This window comes from Schistocerca cancellata, chromosome 2, assembly GCF_023864275.1.
Source record: "Schistocerca cancellata isolate TAMUIC-IGC-003103 chromosome 2, iqSchCanc2.1, whole genome shotgun sequence".
Taxonomy (NCBI): Eukaryota; Metazoa; Arthropoda; class Insecta; order Orthoptera; family Acrididae; genus Schistocerca; species Schistocerca cancellata.
Genome location: NC_064627.1, coordinates 660969043 through 660988162, shown reverse-complemented (window position 1 = coordinate 660988162; position 19120 = coordinate 660969043). Strand labels below are relative to the sequence as shown.

General features: G+C 45.5%; 1 protein-coding gene across 3 annotated transcripts in view; it reads right to left on the bottom strand.

Annotated features, from left to right (window-relative positions):
- Positions 1 to 19120, bottom strand: part of LOC126162353 (probable ribonuclease ZC3H12D) — a 582391-nt gene that overhangs the window by 5398 nt on the left and 557873 nt on the right. For all 3 annotated transcript variants that reach the window (XM_049918804.1, XM_049918806.1, XM_049918805.1), the window contains exon 2: positions 6191 to 6810. In XM_049918804.1, coding sequence (XP_049774761.1) covers positions 6191 to 6810 — 620 coding nt within the window. The remainder of the gene's footprint in view (positions 1 to 6190; positions 6811 to 19120) is intronic.

The window sequence follows — 19120 nt, the reverse complement described above, 5'->3', positions numbered from 1 at the left end:
CCTGCAACTACTAATAATGGCAAATGCTCTGTGATGTGTATCACTGGGACGCGGAAATGTAAATGATGGCCTACTATCATATTCTCTTCCCTACACGACAGTGCCCATCCACTTCCTAATGAAATACTGAAACTTGTCTTTTTTTTTTTTGCTACGTTATCCCTTCACAGCTCAACAAATGGTCACAATATGCGACATGCTCATGAAGCATTAACATTCAACCGATGCTGCCAAATTTGCTGGACTTGCGTGACGAGGTTCAAACTTCATGGGACGGACCTCACTAGTATGCTATAAAATCAATGATAAGACACAGGAAATGCTGCGTGAGTAAATAGGGCGACCGGATAAAGTGCGGAGACAGTCTTCAACTCATTCAGCGTCGTGCATGATCGTTTCGATTTTCGATCCTTTTTGTGGGTAACGAAGCTTGCCGCCTCTCCCTATACCATCTGCCCAAACGACGTCGAAATCTTAATTTTTGTCGTTGTCTTGATGGTGGGATTACTGTGTAAAACCTCGCCGTAGAAGAAGAAAGAATGATTAAAGTCCAGTTGACAACGAGATCATTAGGAAATCGGTCGTGCCCCTCGCAAAGAAACCATCCGGGCATTTGCCTTAAGCGAGATAGGGAAATCAGACAAAGTATGTAGGGTGGCTATAATCAAACTTTCACTACATGAGACAGAGCTGAGTGAAAACTATTTGCCACATGGGTACCCAACTAAATAGCAATGACGTTCAGACTCTGCGCAGGATTTGCGTTGTTGCTATTGTTAGTGTCGACACTTCTACTGGTACGGCGAAGTAGAGTTGAAACGCAAGCATCAGTGTGCCTTACAACTGCAGTCAGTCACCACGAGTGTGGACAAGGTGAGCAGGGCCTCGCGCATCAAGCTGTTTCATCAAATCAGCAGTAGTACTACTACGCTTCGAGAGTATCGATGCTTAAAGGAATACGGAGAGGCTAGTTCCGCACCTAGGTTGGTGAACATGGTTCGGAAGTTCAAACTAATTGGAGATTTGGGAATTCTCCTGGAAGAATTGCGCCACAAATTGTTGAAGAAGTTGCTGTTGCCATAGCTGAGAATTCTGGACGCAATGTGCGATCTTGAAGCAGTGCACGATCTGTGACGACAGCTGAACATGTCTTAACACTCCATGGCCCACCATAAGGAAAGTGCTGCGCAAAATTGTGAAATGTACCTCTAGCGCAACTCCAGGTTGTCGTTCATGTAAAAAGATCGTCACACTGAGAGAAGTTTGTAACCTGGAACGTAAACATAGTACGCAACTAACGAATGTTATCCCTCTTTTCCGGAAACTGAAATGCGTTTTTTTTTTCTTCCACACGTCTTTACAAATGTTTTCACAAAGTTTCATTGTCCTAGGATAATTCATTTTTCATGGAGGCTCTTTCAAGAAGTGGAAGTTTAATTTTAGTAAATTATTTGTATGTGGAATGTCGAACGGATATTTTAACCGTTGTCGAGTGTAAAACCTCGCGGTCACAGCTGTGAAATTTCTGTAATAATACCAGCGTACACATTCAAGGTCACATTTATTTAGTTTTTATGCGAAGTAATACAGCAAAAGTTGCTGACACAGCCCCAAGTCTCACATATGGTACCTACCGAATACATACACACATTTTCGGAGAAATTATAGATTATGACGACTTGGACATGTCTAGAAGCTCGTGCAGGCGCCTCAGGCATTTTTAAAACCACACTGTCATTACTACACAAGCGCGCTGCCGGAACGAGAGCATTGTACAAATAGGAACATTATGGGGCAGCCCAGAGATTAACTCAAACATCTTCAACTGGACGCTGCAGGAGCTCAAAGCACAATTAGTAATTCCGTACGTCACAGAGGAGGCGTTTGAAAACATGACTGATCGCCACCAACAACTCTCAAATCCGCTTCAGCTGACTGTAGGTTGATACTACCCCTGAAGTGCAGTGTTTCAATCACTGGATTACCTTGTTCAGACCATTCAGTCAGTCACTTTTCCAATGATCCACTTATGTGTACGTTTCATTTAAGAGCCTATATATTGAGAGTGCGACATAGCAGCCTGGTGAAGGAAGTGCCAATATTTGTAACGGTTTTATAAAGATTTTGTAATTGCATCTGACGAAACAGTTTATAGGATTTTAAAATATCTGCAAGTAGTGCTAAGGGTGCCGTCATAGCTACGAAGTGGGGTCGCTGTTGCTGTAGACAATAGCTTCTGTGTTTCCGCACTGTTCACAGCAATGATAAATCAGTTTGCGTCGATGTACTGATGTTCCACATAGCTGCACTCTGCAATACTGCAATTGACTCCATTCCCCGTTGTGTACCAGAGCATAATCTTTCTGAGAGGGATTCTAGCAAATATCAGAACGTTACTTCTTACGAAACCAATCTTGCTTTAGAAGTTCTCCTGAAAGAATTCCGCCTGCACTGGGATCCAAAAACGTTGCTCTGTCTCATCCTGGAACTGCGAAGGATTCAAATACAAATATTAGATTGAGGTACCGTCACAATTCGAAATTAGCATTCGAGTTTTAATTATGAACATTAGAGATCGCTGACAGACTTACGGAAGATGCAATCAAATACTGTCACAGCAGTACTCATTGGAATTTCCAGGAGACAACTGAGTGAGTTTTCCAAGTTCACGTCACCTCGTGACAACCACCACTGGCTACGCATTGGAACTGCCATGCCTCGACTTTATGACCAATGTGGCAATTCACAAAAGGTATTTAAAGCCATCTGAATTTCTTCCACATTTCAACGGTATTGACTCCTCTTTCATTTAATAGATATCTCTTAATGGAATCACCGCTGCACTGTTAGTCTGCAAAAATAACTGTTACTACATATAAAATGTAGACTGGCAATGGCAAGGAAAGCGTTTCTGAAGAAGAGAAATTTGTTAACATCGAGTATAGATTTAAGTGTCAGGAAGTCATTTCTGAAAGTATTTGTATGGAGTGTAGCCATGTATGGAAGCGAAACATGGACGGTAAATAGTTTGGACAAGAAGAGAATAGAAGCTTTCGAAATATGGTGCTACAGAAGAATGCTGAAGATTAGATGGGTAGATCACATAACTAATGAGGAAGTATTGAATAGGATTGGGGAGAAGAGAAGTTTGTGGCACAACTTGACCAGAAGAAGGGATCGGTTGGTAGGACATGTTCTGAGGCATCAAGGGATCACCAATTTAGTACTGGAGGGCAGCGTGGAGGGTAAAAATCGTAGGGGGAGACCAAGAGATGAATACACTAAGCAGATTCAGAAAGATGTAGGTTGCAGTAGGTACTGGGAGATGAAGAAGCTTGCACAGGATAGAGTAGCATGGAGAGCTGCATCAAACCAGTCTCAGGACTGAAGACCACAACAACAACAACAACAACAGGGACCACATAAAAGTGACTGCAGAAAAAGCAGATGCCAAACAGATTCAACTGGAGGATCCTCAGGAAGTGTAGTCCATCCACGGAGGAGGTGGTTTAGAAAACCCTCGTTCGACCTATACTAGAGCACTGTTCGTCTGTCTAAAACCCTTACGAAATAGGATTGATTTATGAAATAGTAAATATGTAAAGGAACGCCCATATTTCTTTATTAAGCGCGAAAGCGTTACGAAGATGCTTTTCGAACTACAGTGACACGCTACAAGAGCCCAAGAATCAACCAAAATCTAGCTTCCTCAGGCAACGTATATATCGCGGAAAAGATCATGAAGATAAAATTAAAGATATTCGAGCTCTCGCAGTGGCTTCCCAACGATCGTTCCTCCCGCGCAGCATCCGCAACTTCAATATGGTAAGGTGGAGGGGCGGCGGGGAGGGAGAAACACGGTGATTAGCAAAGTACTCTCCGCCACACACCGTACGGTAACTTGCAAGGTATAGATGCAAACGTAAAAAAAGAATATCATAGCAGTGTGTGACAAATTTTGTTTCAAATCACTGCAGAAACTTTCGAAGAGATGGAAAAGGCAACATATGTTTGTCGCTGAATTTGTACTAAGCGAAGGAGAGGGGGGGGGGGGGGGCAAGTTATTTCTCGAGGAACGATGATGAATGATTACCCTTGAGCTGAATTTCCTTGTACAGTAACACAGACAATAATGTGCCAAGTGCGCAGGATCTCCTCCGAGATGTCAAGAGATAAATGAGATGCTGGCGAAACTGTTCACACCATCACAAAGGTATAGATTAATCTCAATATCCTTCTGCCCATCATTACCGACGACGGAACGTGGTGGTGTAAAATCGATTCACTGCAACTTGCAGAGCTGATGTAGACCACAGTCGTATTGGGGTGGTCTTGCGCCACCGACAGAACTGCCGATGCTACGTTCCCCCGCCCCCGTGTAAAGGTAACTTTCTGTAGTTCGGAGAGTTAATAAATTCTATAACATTTTTATTATGTTTAATAGGAAAGAACCACAGCAAAACCAAATGTCGAAGATTTGATACAATAACTACATGACTTAAAAGTATAGTACAGTGATTAGGAAACAAATTTAAGACTTTCAAAGCTTTGTTTTTAAGCGCGCCAGAGTTTCATTCTCGCTAGAACAACAACAAAATACGTAATGCATAAGGAAGGCCAACTTTCAGTGGTCTTACGACACCACATGCTTAAGCAATGCAATGGTCAACCCTATTCGTGGTTCATGGAATACTGTCCCAGTTGCAGATTGCCAACAGAGACAACAAAAATTTCATTTGAAATATTTCCTACAATTATTGATTGAACTTTAAGATATAAATGCTGTGGTAATCTACTCGTTAAGAGGTAGAATCTAACGTTAAGCTTTGACACAGTGAGAGAAGTATTGCAGTTACAAACTGTGTATATGCCTTGAAATAGAGTAACTCACGGCTCGTCAATAGCCACACTAAATTCATCCATATCTGAGAATAGCGATTTGTAACAAACTTTACGCATAATTTCAAACCTTTCCGAAACTTTTTCTCGTTTCCGTGTGTAACGTCAAATATTTAACACATCAACTCATTCGTAAAGTAATATATAAAACCTGTCTCTTGCCAATCATGAAGTATACTCTGCAGACCCTTGTCATAAATAAGAGTGTCAGATACAGGCGTATGATGAAATCAAGTTTCCTAAGTCAGCTCAGAGAGAGAGAGAGAGAGAGAGAGAGAGAGAGAGAGAGAGAGAGAGAGAGAGGGGGGGGGGGGGGGACGAATATTTAAGAACCGACCTGCAAGTGAGATCGACCACGGTGGGAAGAATGAGCGCTGTAAGATTGATTGAAACGAATGCACCCGACTCCACGTAATTATCTGGAGACAGGGGTACCGTAGGGCGGCATAGAAAGAGATGGGCAGACCAGGTTAATGAAGGCTCAATTGGCTCTGAGCGCCATGGGACTTAACTTCTGAGGTCGTCAGTCCCCTAGACATAGAACTACTTAAACTTAACTAATCTAAGGACATCACACACATCCCAAGGCAGGATTCGAACCTGCGACCGTAGTGGTCGCGCGGTTCCAGACTGTAGCGCCTAGAATCGCTCGGCCACTTCGGCCGGCGTTAATGAAGACCTCAAGGGGACAGGAGTAATGTGGGATGCAGTGGACAGAGAAAAGCTATACCAGGACAGAAATCAATGGAGACATATCGTTCACAACGTTCCTAACCGGCCCGCTGGGCCGGCCGGAGTGGCCGTGTGGTTCTGGGTGCTACAGTCTGGAGCCGAGCGACCGCTACGGTCGCAGGTTCGAATCCTGCCTCGGGCATGGATGTGTATGATGTCCTTAGGTTAGTTAGGTTTAATTAGTTCTAAGTTCCAGGCGATTGATGACCTCAGAAGTTAAGTCGCATAGTGCTCAGAGCCATTTGAACCATTTTTGAACCGGCCCGCTGGAAGAAAAGCCTCCTGATGATGATGATGATGATGATGATGATGATACCTCAATGAAGTAACAACAGGATCTCCATTGCTCAAAACGAGCATGAGGCGGATAATACAAGAGGGGAGTAGAAGAACTAAGGCACCTCTTCCGGTTAATTCTCATATATATTTTTTCGTAATTTTTGCACCCGCTGTATGCACCCTTGGCAGAGGCCTAACTCGCTGTGCCCACGGCACGGTTGAGACGTAGACGTAGACGTACTAGTGAGACACTATCGAGAGAAAACAGTGGGATGTGTACCTCATGGCGACGTTGCTGCCGTCGATGACGATGGGTCGCAGCGGCACCTGCGGCTGCGCGGCGGGGGCGGTGGTGGCCGGCAGCGGCAGGTCGTCGGCGGGGTCTGCGGCGCCTGCCGCCCCCGCGCCGCCGCACACCGCCGCCCCCGGACAGGCGACCGCGAGGCTGGCGTCTTCGGTCGCGAGCGCCAGCGCGGGGTCCTGGCGCAGCTGCTGCTGTTGCTGGTGTTGGTGCTGCGCGCCCAGGCGCACCAGCTCGGCCAGCAGCTCGTTCTGCGCGGGCGCCGGGCCCAGCTTGAGAAGCGCCGCCTGCACCAGCCGCTCCGAGTAGCCCAGCTTGACGCCGAACTCGACGCGCGCCGTGTAGCCCGGGTCGTGCTGCGCCTGCGCCGCCGCCGGCTGCTCGCACGACACGTATTCGGCGAATTCGGCGCCCAGCGTGTCGGAGACGGTGCGGCTCACGTCGTGGTGCTGGCCGTGGCCGGCGCCGCCCGCGGACGCCGGCTGGGCCTGCGGCGGAGCGCCGACCGCCGGGCCCTCCTCCGCCTCGAAGTCGGAGTCGTAGCTCGAGTCGTCGCACGACTCGCCGCTCGCCACGCCGCACACCGAGTCAACATAGCTCTGCGAACACACGACAGCGCACTCCTGTTAGCACGGCAAACCTGTCAGTGCTGCAGCTGCATCGCTGATGCACCATCACAGCTTTCGCAATGCTGCGTACGGAAAGCTATCCGATGAGCAGGAAGGCGCGAGTCGTAGAACAAGGGTGGGACTGGCAGTAATGGAACTCCCTCCCTCAAAAATAGTAACAGCTTCCTGAAGTATCGAGCGTCCATAAATGTTTACCCTCATTTCAAAATTAAATATTTATTATATTTATGACGATAACGTTTGCTTCTTGTTAGAGATCTACTAGGGAACCCGTGAAGTTTCTGCACAGCTGTGTCTCATTCAACACTTTCGCTGTCTGAGCTATATCGTAAAAGTGGCTCCTTGGCTGTGGATTAATTTAATAAATACAGCAATCAGTCGATGATAAATCAGATACTATGCTGTTTTTGCGCAAAAAAGTAAAAAAAAGTTTGTGCCACATCCGTAAGGGCAAGTATCGGAATTACAGAAAGCAGAGCAGAAAGGGGCTGCAGCGTGCAGTTTGCTGTCAATGTTTCAACTGTGTACTGACTGAAGAATCAAATACGTATTGCGCTAACTGAAGATGAGCGAAAGCCCGAAATGCGTATTAGCTCAAATAAAAATACGTAACAAAGCGGCTGGTTGCTACCTTTAATAAAATAATAAATAATAGTTTCCTAAAGCCCTTACATTTTGGCGTAGTGGGTGTCCTTGGGAGAATATCAGGGATATGGCAGGAACGATCAATCGAAACAAAATATCTAGTCAACAGGGGCTCTAGAATGCGTACTGCGGCTGTGGTTGTGGCTGAACATGACTAACGGTACGAAAGGTTTACGGCGCAGTTGTCCCGGGTTCTCTTTGATCTTTCGATTGCCCCGCGATCTAGTGACTGGTGTTGGTACAGTATTATCCTCCACGACCTTTAACCTCCACGACCTATCTTCGCGTATCTAACGCACTATGGGTTTTAGGAATGAAAGTGAGTGTGAAACACGAACTGAAATATCTTCTAGGATGCAGGTCGTAAGTAACAAGGGCGACTAATAAATGAAGGATTGCAATCACGATCTTGCCTAATTCGCGAACTTTCTCTTGGTACTGGGCAACTATCTTTAACAGTGGTGTTGCAGCTATAATTTATTATCGCGATAGCGATATTACGGTCAGTTTACTACGACACGTTTCGTTTGTTAGGCATTTAATTCTCGAGTAATTTCTTCCTTGTTTCAGTTTCCTTTCGTCATCTTGTTTTCAAACTGATTTGTAACGTTTTTCCCAACTATTATAGCGGTATTTACACGAAAATTAGCCCCTCGTAATAAATAAAATATTGCACTGGCTTCAGCCGCATAGTTACATCCGTTAGACAATGTTATAGTCTTTTCCTTTTACCTTTAGTTAAAAATCAGCTTAAGTGTTTACATATCCATACAAACCGGTACTTTATGACAGCTCTTACTGCAAATTTATTCAAATACAACAGTAGTTTGTGTAGCAGTCATATTTAAAGCTATTTCACGTAAATGCCAAATTCTAAGCAGAGGGATAGCTTGTTGTTATGGGTATTTTGTAGTTTCTGGTGTATCCCCAGCATTCGCGCCGCGCGAGTCGAGTCACGTGATTGTTCGAACACGTTTGTGTGTATCGAACGCTGCGGCGTATCGGAAAATTTCGAGCCCGTTCGAAAACGAGTGTCGTTTGCCAGCTCAATGCTTATCTTAAGAGCTATAAGCACTTGTTGACTAGAAAATGTGTGTTTCACAGTATCAAAGATTATCAAGTGTTCTTCGCTCTTAAGGAACGCGTTTTAGAGCTCATGTTTACGAGACTTTTTGTTTCCAGTGATCATTCCTGTCACATTTCTGAATATGCACCTTCCTCCTGGGACACACTATATACCAATCTCTATACTTTTTCAGCTAACTTTCGGTGATCAATAAACTGGCCTGAAAACTGTGGACCTCGAGAATGGGAAAGAATTCTAGAAGATTACAAGCAGGACATTCAGTAAGACAGGACTGGATGGGAATGGCTCCGCACTAAGAAAAAATGAAGTCGGACTTTCCCAAATATAGGCGGAAGCAATTGAACCGTGTAAACTGCGAGATTGTGGAAGTTACAAGACTTTGCTGCTATTTTAGTTCTTAAACCAATTGCGTAAGATTGAAAATTCAATTTTTCGCACAAATGCGTTTTCAGTTGTGTTCCCCTGAAGTGCAATTGCTTAGAAGTTACATTACAGCGACCTACCAAACACTGATCCAAACAAATTATTATAGATTTCTTAGATATTGTTGCTATCAAAATCGCTAGCATTTGTGGTACTTGAGTGACTACGCGGAAGTTAAGTGTGGGTCAATGAGTTACGTCACTGAAAACTGGAACATCTGAAGAACCAGCAAGGAATCCTGGTCAGGGCAAAGTTAGGAACTACAGAACTTCCTGACAGCAGAGCAGCCCGTCGTCGGGAGTATACTCGCACAACAGCGCACGTTTCCTGCGAAGACGTACATGGCCGGGAGTTCGTCGACAAAATACAGTACAAAGCTGGCTCCTATCGCTGACCTTATACAAGCCAACACGCACGCAAACAAAACAAAAATTAAGTACATTAAAAAATAGGCTAACTTTTGAATTTTAGAGCGATGAGCCTTTTGTTTTTGTGCTCTTCAGTAACTGAGTACACAATGAACTCCGCATGGCGGATGATACCCTGCACCAGTACTAGTGATTTCCTGTCCTGTTCCACTCGCAAATAGAGCGAGTGGAAAACGACTGTCTAAAAGTGTCTGTACGACCCCTAATTTCTCCCATCTAATTTTCATGGTCCTTACGCCAAATATACGTTGGAGGCAGAAGAATCGTTCTGCAATCGGCCTCAAATAGCAGTTTTCTAAATTTGCGCAGTGGTGTCTTGCGGAAAGACCATCGCTTTCCTTCTCCCATTCCTATTTGAGTTCAAGAAGCATCTCCGTAATATTTGGGTACTGAGTTAACCTACCGTTAACGAGTCTAGCAGCCCGCCTCTGAACTGTTTCGATGTCGTCCTTTAATCCAACCTGGTGGGTATCCCAAACACTCCAAAGTACTCAAGAATGAGTCGCCCTAGCATTCCATGTCTCGATGGTAATTGCCTGGCAGTCAAGTTTTCCTTGGCATGAAAATCAAGTAACTCCATGTGTCATTTACTGCCTCCAACAAAGCTGCTATTAGTTACAAAAACCTCTTACAAATATGGAAACATACCAACATAATATTTCTCATAAAGCATCTAAATGCTCCCCACCAGTCACTTCTCACTACAGTTAACGTCGGCGCCATACACCATGTAAAAGTAGCCATCTGAACATGGGCGTAAGTAACTGACCGAAACCAGAGGTCACCTGAACGAAGTAGTTACATGGAACGACGACATATCGAATCACCAGAATGACGTACAAATTTGCAGTCGGGGTGCGAGGGATAACCACACGAGTGCTGCTGTTGTAATTTGAAATCGCGCTCCAGATCGTAAATCCAGCTGTAGGTCCTGTGTGATTGGCACACACACAGGTTGGTTGCAGTCCGTCAACCGGTCTCCTTGAAACCAAAACACGGCCATCACTGGCACCAAGGCACAACCAGCCATCTTTCACCATAAAACACAACAGACCTCCATCCCGCCCTACAATGAATTCTGGCTTGACATCACTGAAGTCGCAAATGGCGGTGGTCTGGGGTCAGGGGAATGACTCTACAGGGAGTCTAGGTTGGAGCTGCCCTTTAAGTAATCGCTTTGTAACTATTTGTCATGTCACTAACAACTCACTATGTCCAGTCGCAAAGTTAGCAAAGGTTCACGACCGTTAGAGCGCGCATTTAAAACAAGCCATTTTGCATCCTCATAGTAGCGCTAATAGCTGGCGCGAAATTTGAACAGACATCGTCTTTCAAGTGTAGAAACACGCCTCCTTTGTGTTGCGACTATTTTTCCGTACGCGAGCGAGACAGCGATCAAAAAGCATGTATCAATATACAAATATTAAAAACTGAGGTGCGAGATAATTGCGGTAGAATGAAGCTGATAGGAGAACGCAGAAAAATGATTGCGGCAGACGCCGGCCGTTTAGACTGGGGCGCGTCAGATAAGAAAGCGTCCGGGAGTACAAGAGCCTGATAAGGGGGCGGCTGGCGTGTCGTACCGTTAGGCAGCCGCATTACGTAAGGTAAGGGGGCGGGGGCGGGGGAGGGGGGGCTCCCCGCAGCAGAGCGTGACCTGCGCAACCACGGGGCTCGCATCCGCCTCGCCTCCCCTCCCCGCCTTTAATCCGAGCGGCCTTCACCGATGACGCCCAGCAGCTGACTCGGGCACACCCTCTGCCTTGCTGTAATGCCTCGCTTCCAGGAATCGTCCGCTCCCCCACATTCACCATATCCATAAGGAACCGCACCACAGCCGATGCAAGGTAAGTCCTAGTCGGAAATGCCGTTCGCTAAACCACAAAGGAGAACCACCATCCATTACAGCAGCCCTAGGCAACAAAAGCGACATCTGCCTCCCAGCACCTGAGTGAATGGTTGCGTGCCAATGGCAGGAACTACAGTCCGCTGAAACTCTGTCGGACCGAATTTAAGTCCAGAAGAGAAACAGTGTCCATGAAAGGCAAAGAACAGGCATCAAATCCCGGTCTGGCACGTAGTGTTTATGCATCAAGAAGGTTCACAACAACGTACATTATTCTGCAGACTGAAATACTGATTTCAGAGTTGTTTCTGGTCCTGAGCTAACGCAGAAAAACTACCGCATTCGATACTCTCGGCAGAGAGACCAAGCCCTTTCTTTTTAAGAACAAAAGGAGTTCCTCGGGAGTAAATTTTTCGATTTTTTGTCTCCCCATAGAGTCGTAACGTGCCTTTTCTGCGCTCTTTCGAAAGATACTTTCCTGTTCGACAAATAAAACATTAACAAGTCGAAGAGACGTTGTACGAAAATGAAAGTTCTGTGGAGCAAGTGTGTGCTTGTGCTTTCGCCTAGTACTCGATTTGAAACATGATTCGTTTTTAATTTTCGCTTTAGCTTGGATATATTTTACCTACCCAATCGATTATCGTACAGAACCGCAAAACACTGATTTTTCTTCACATTTTGCTGTCACTGTTAATGTGAGTTTTTGAACTGGGCATTTACATGTGGACATAGAAGATCACACTGTAAAGCATTTTGTTTGTGAGGAGAGTCCAGACGATAATGGACACTCCATCAAACACTTCTACAGTGGTCTCTGTTCGAACTGGTCCCACCTACAGAAGATAAAAGCTAAACTTATAAAACACGCCGGAACAGCACAGCAAAGAGAGCTCACGACAGTTATAAAAGGCAGTCTAAGTGCAGAGACTCAAGCAGTTCGATTGGAGTATTTCAAATAATAAAGAATTTCACAGCACAAACGTGACAACTTTTTTTACTGGCAGTTACAGCTTCTCAAAAGAGAATTACAGTGACATGACAGTTGACAACGCCCTTTGTGAAACTATACGCAAAAGCAGACGACGAATGTTCTGAATGCGAGGCTGAAGCCTGGGGAGACAACGCAGTTTCACATCCATACCCAAGTAAACATTGTACCTATACTACAAAAATGGTTCAAATTGCTTTGAGCACTAGGGGACTTAACTTCTGAGGTCATGAGTCCCCTAGAACTTAGAACTACTTAAACCTAACTAACCTAAGGACATCATACACATCCATGCCCGAGGCACGATTCGAACCTGCGATCGTAGCGGTCGCGCGGTTCCAGACTTTAGCGCCCAGAACCGTTCGGCCACACTGGCCGGCACCTATACTACACCTCGCGAGTGGTCTCTGCCTCACATTTAGCATATTTTCCGGAATTTTTTTTGCGCAAGGCTTCGCACCTTTGGAAATCGCTGCTCACCAGTTTCAACGGTCTGTTGAATATCGATCATAAAAAGCACACATTACTACCACACCTCAAAGTCTCAGTAGATAAATCGATATATACTATGAAATCCCCTGCCACATTTTTCCGTTTGGACGTGAAGGATTATCTCAGAAGCTACTGAAGGGATTTTGATATATTTTTCACTAACAGGTAGACTGATTCACGAGGAATGTTTGTGTGCATAAATTACCGCCACGCCAGACAAGTCGTCTGGCCATAGATATTCAGTGCTATCCGTGCGAAGCCGGGCCATGTCGATAGTACACATCTAGTATTTTTTTTTGTGCTTACTCTTGTCAGAAAGCATGCTCAAAATCAGCCAAAATTTGAAAAACTGAAGTCATGTTATGTGGTACCCCAGGAAAAATAGCGCCTGTGTAGTATTCGCAATTTTCACTGCCTTTTTTTGGTAAATATTTCAGCAAATGTCCTTCGACGCTACAAAACAGCCCAGAAGATTCGCCAGGATGCCGAGTTCCTGCAGTAAAGAAGAGGCTGGCAGACGGCACAACCGGGCGACCTCTCTTAGCACTGCTTCGCACAGCAAGCTGCTAAATTCCAGAGCCAAACCGCGGCGTGAGCAGGGGCGCGAGCTCAGAGGGCAGCAGTCGGCACGAACAGCGTGGCGGCCGCGGACAGCCGGATCTGGCGAGGCGGTGGTTTCCTCGCGTCGCACCTCGCGGATGCCCTTCCCGTGACGCAAACGGCGGCCCGCCACAGTCCGGTCACGGAGCGCGCCGGAACCCACAGCCACACGCACGGCGCGTGCTGCGCGCAACAGGATACACGGAAAGCTGGCGCAACCGGCCGGCGTCCAAACGCGTCTCGTGGCGGGCTGTTTCTTGTAAGCCCAGTCCACCATCTGACGCACTATCATGTACACTAGCTGACCAAAAGTACCCGCACACCCCTATGTAATGCGGAATGATGTCACGAAAGGTGGATCCGCCGCGATAATATGCCCGCCAGGAGAGCTCAGCAACTTGGAACCTGGACTGGGCACTGGATGACACTTGAGAAACGAATCCATCAGGGACCTTTCCCTTCTAAAGCTACTGAAGTCGACTGTTGGCGATGAGATTGTGAAGCCAAACACAGACCAGGCAGACCTTACATACTGACGGACACGGACCTTCGAGCATTGTGGATCGCAGATGCACTGTATCGCATGAAATCGACTGAACGAATCACTGAGTTCCTAAGTGGCACCAATAACCCAGCTAACACAATGACTGTTTCTATGGAATGGGGTATAAAGGTCGAGCAGTTCCTCGTAAATCACACTTTTCTGTAGGCAATGCTGATCGCGCTTGAGGTGGCGTAAAGAGAGACGTCACTGAGCAGTGGACGACTGGAAACGAGTGGTTTGGGATGATCAGTCCGTTATACCGTGCAGCAATCCGATGGAAGGCTTTCAGTATGGCGCATCCGCGGAGAAGATTGTCTGCCATCGTGTGTAGTGCCAGCAGTGAAGTACGGAGGGGGTTCTGTTACGGTATGGGGCTGTTTTTTTTATGGTTAGGGTGCAGCGTCCTTGTTGCCCTTACGAAAACGCTAAACGTGGAAGCATATGAACACAAAAAATGGTTCAAATGCCTCTGAGCACTATGGGACTTAACATCTGAGGTCATCAGTCCCCTAGAACTTAGAACTACTTAAACCTAACTAAACTAAGAACATCACACACATCCATGTCCGAGGAAGGATTCGAACCTGCGACCGTAGCAGTCGCGCGGTTCCGGACTGAAGCGCCTAGAACCGCTCGGCCACCGCGGCCGGCCATATGAACACACTTTACAGTACTGTGTACTGCATACCACAGACGAAGAGTTCGGAATCGGCATGACGGTGCACCCTGTCATAAAGCATCATTTGTTAGGCAAAGGTTTATGGACAATACCATTCCTGATAACTACTGGCCTACCCAGAATCCCGACCTGCACCGAATAGAACGTTTGTGGGATGAGTCAGAACATTGACTTCGCTCGACACCCCACCGTTCAACATCCTAAGTTCCTGATTTCGGCCGTTAAGGAAGAATAGGCAGCCATTGCTCCCCAGACATTCGGACGTCTAAGTGAAAGTATAAGCAGCAGAGTTCAAGCCGTGACAAATGCGTTGGACACACCCCATATTAATCCCCACTAACAGATGTTCGGATACTTTTGGTCAGGTACTATCAATCTTCGTGTGGGACTGCATCGAATTAATCAAAAGGCTAAACGCCTAAAGCGAAATCTTCACAATGCAAATGCGATTGCAGGAACACCATCAATCGTTCCACTCGATTAATCACAGGCTCTGTTTTATATACTCGATGCTCTGCAGCTCGCACGAAACTCAAGAACTATATTTTTAATGTTTCCGTTCTCTACACTGCCTGCATTGGATTTTTTTAAATTTATTGTCTCTGACTGGTATTGGGCCACACAGTCTTCAGCAGCACACTTGGTGCGTATCGTTAAGTCCTATGAAGTCTTCAAAACTTGTACCGCACACGATCATGCATACATGGGTCGCCGTAAACGCCTTAAATATGATTCATATGGCACAGTGATACCCCCTAAAGAAGCCAGCATAATAAATTTAAAATAAATCATCTGCCGCCAGTGTCGACATTTCACTCTTCAAAAATAATGTTCCTAAGTAAATATTTTCTGTGATTTTGTTTCATGGCGTCTTTTGTGACGCGACGAACTGAAAAATGTAAACTCTATTCTTAACGCAATCCTGCAGCTAAGAGTCCTTTGAAGTGGTCTGGTGAGGTACACTTAGAGAGAAAGAATAAACATATGAGATCCATGACAGTTTGCTTAGATTTTTCCCGTGGGATGACTTGGCTGAACCTAACATTTGAAGGCATTTTCAGTTTCCAGTTTTATAAAGAGTTGAATGTCAATTCAGATTGCTATCTCTTATGGTTTCCGTAAATCTCTTTACGCATATGCCAGGATAGTTCCATTAAATGAGTCACGACTAATTTCTTCTCCATCGTTGTTCATATGAGATAACGTACTATATGGAGTCTAGGAAGTAAGGACGACGGATCTACTACGTAAGTGCAATGGATGAATGTTACTGACCAAATGCTTACAATGAAACTTCAAAAAACTGAGTGTACAAAGACAAGGCATACTATCTAAATGGAAAACAGTGAGCACCTTGTAAGAAAATTCTGTACTTGCATTTTTCAGCCTCGGGACGCACAAATGATACGAAGCGTGGTATCGGCTTTCCAGTAAGTGGTCAAAGGATAACCAATTTATGGCGCCCTAGTCTATTCGGACCTCGTAACATAGTAATTTATGTATGTTATCAATTAACAATATAAGGGGGCAGTCAAAAGAAAACGAGACAGATGGAAAAAAGTAAATACTCGTATGTTTTATGAAAAACGTATCAAAAGGAGTGTTGAATTCTTAGTGGTGTGAAGTGTGAAAACGAAATTTCAAATGATAGGTACCACAGGAAAAACAGCTGTAGGAAAGGAACAAGAACACACCATGTAGATCAACATGCACGAAACATGCCACTGAAGACGCCTTGCAAAGAATGAAGGTGAAACTAGTATGGCACAAAAATGGTGTTTTATTCACCTGTAATTAGACGGCCCAAAGCAATAATTATCAACATGCCGTAATGTTATATGCAACTGACGACGACAGGACTACGAGAGTTGATTATGTTAACAGTTAGGGTGATTACTTTCGAGATAACAAACGGTTTACTTACTTTTTCCCATCTGCCTCGATTTCATTCGACTGTCCCTTATAAAATCGGTCAACATGCGGCCGGAGATGCCGCCCCATAATGTCAGTACCGGTACTTGCGCAAAAAGGTTTGATGCTCACTGGTCTAGGAGGCGTTCATGGTGTCGCAATAAAGTTCCATTGTCCGGCTGCAAGGACCTATGACCGGTGCACCGTTCGTACACATTATGTGTGCACCCCTTTCTGAAGTTACATTACCCTGTTATTACGTCCATGTTAATGGCCATGTCACCGTTCTTTGGTCGCTGCAGGTGGCTTTGATGAACACTACAATGAGTTCACAGCTTTGGCTTGGCCCACCGTATCACCGAATCCAGCATTTATGGAAAGCTGTCGACACCTGCGTATGCTCTACGAACCCAACACCAACAGCATAGAAACAGTTCTGGGTAGGCCTGCAAGAGATGTAACTGAGAGAATCCAGAACGAGCCCAACACCTCGTACAGTTCGTACCTCGACGTGCTACTGCAGTTTCGAAAGCTGGCACAGGGGCGACTCCCTATTAATGACTTCCCGCGACATCAGGGCACTCAGTGTACTTATGAGACTTGCGTATCGCTGGCAAGGAGGAGAGGTGAGAGAGTCGGCGAAGGTGGTCCGTGAAGAACGAGTGAGGCCGCGGGCCAGTGTGTGGGTCGGACGGAGGCCGCCAGCTTACGTAAGGCGGGAGGGGACGGGACGGGACGACGTGCTGTCAACAGCGCAGGCTCATCCGGGACAGGACAGCGCGCCGTCTGAAACCTTACACCACGCCTCTCCTGCTCAACTTCCCAACTGGACTCGGTTCAGATTCTTCGATGTGGTTTACAAGCGTCTGCGATCGTGTATAAAATTACGTGTATTTATACCATTCGTTGTCTCTCGCACACTGCCTAAACGGCACGAGCATCTCTCCTCACATTTTGCGAAGGAATTACTAATTTGTTGTGGAAGTGGTGTGATTTGCGAGGTTTCAGCCGCCGAAATATTGCACATAAAACTGGTATCACGAACTTAGCCGGACATCAGGAATATACCCATGTCCTTTAAGTAACCAACATTAAAGGAGTTCATTTCGTCAGCGACTCTTCGACAGCGTTGTTGTTCTGCTCATCGGGTACCCCTGTAGCACATCCATTCACGAGATTAATGAGGAATTATACATTACTTCGGCGACATTTGCAAGAGAAGGCGGAGAAAGCTACAGGCCGGGGAACTTACCTCCAATCAGCGCAGTGCTAAGACATCGAAAACCACTGCCAAAATATATACTCGTCTCTGATTTTTGACCATTTCTTCCAGTGTTCTTCCCATCTTCTTCCGGATTTGATTCTACGAGAGGTTGGATATCCTTACTGTTGTGTGCAGCAGGTTGACACAGTAAACACTGAGGCTCTACATCGCGTCCCCTGGTTTCGCGTGCAACCTTACTTCCTTTTCAAACACCGTAACGTTTTGTGCGATACCGAACATATGGGGGATTCGGTAATAGGAAGGAAGGAAGGAAATTAGTGTTTAACGTCCCGTCGACAACGAGGTCATTAGAGACGGAGCACAAGCTCGGATTAGGGAAAGATGGGGAAGCAAATCGGCCGTGCCCTTTCAAAGGAACCATCCCGGCATTTGCCCGAAGTGATCTAGGGAAATCGCGGAAAACCTAAATCAGGAAGGCCGGACGCGGAATTGAACCGTCGTCCTCCCGAATGCGAGTCTACTGTGCTAACCACTGCGCCACCTCGCTCGGTGGGATTCGGTAACACTACAGTTTTCACGAGTGAAGTTTCTCAATCTTCATCTCGAGCATGTACTACGAAGGATATTAATATTACGTACATTTTTGGAAGAAATTATCTTTTTTCCTGTAACTATTTCGCGACTCGTCGAGAAAAAAGGATACAATAGTCTCCTAGCGCTTTTTGCTATTAAAGTGAGGAATATTCTGGATTCACTTTGCACACGTTATGATTGTAGGGACCAAGTAGGTAGTCAGATAGATATCGACAGGATGAAACATAAAATATGCAGACCTATTTATCTGTTGAATTTGTCAAAATATTGAGAAAGTAGCACTTTCTTTAGAAAAAGATTTCAAACATTTCTGTTTTTACGTCACCTACTGTGTTTTGTACTTTTTTTGCGGTTCCGTGCCTAAGTCAGTAGAAAGGGAATCCTCATGGTCCTCGGGTGGTGCAAAAAATTTAAGCTTATAAGTCAATGCAATCAAAAAGAAACGGCTATATATTTCGCATATTTTAATACTCGCGAACTCACTCATCAGAACCTACTGATGAACTATCTATATGCATAATTAAGCCTGTACAGAGCAAGAGTACCACTCGCACTTATTCTTTTTTAATTGGAGATTCAGTCCTGTTTTCGTGGCGTCTTCGTGAACGGCAGTGATTCCCAACCTGGTGTAAGACGAAACTTTATGAGGGGTGAAAATGAAATGGGTTTCAAGAAGATTTGGTCACCACATTAATTAAAAAGAAACCACTATTACGGTAGACTGTGATATATGGTAAATCATTGTCATCCTCCTCTAGATATTCCTAAGTAGAGCAATCTTCAGCGACAGAACGCACTGTTGGTGCTGCGTATTT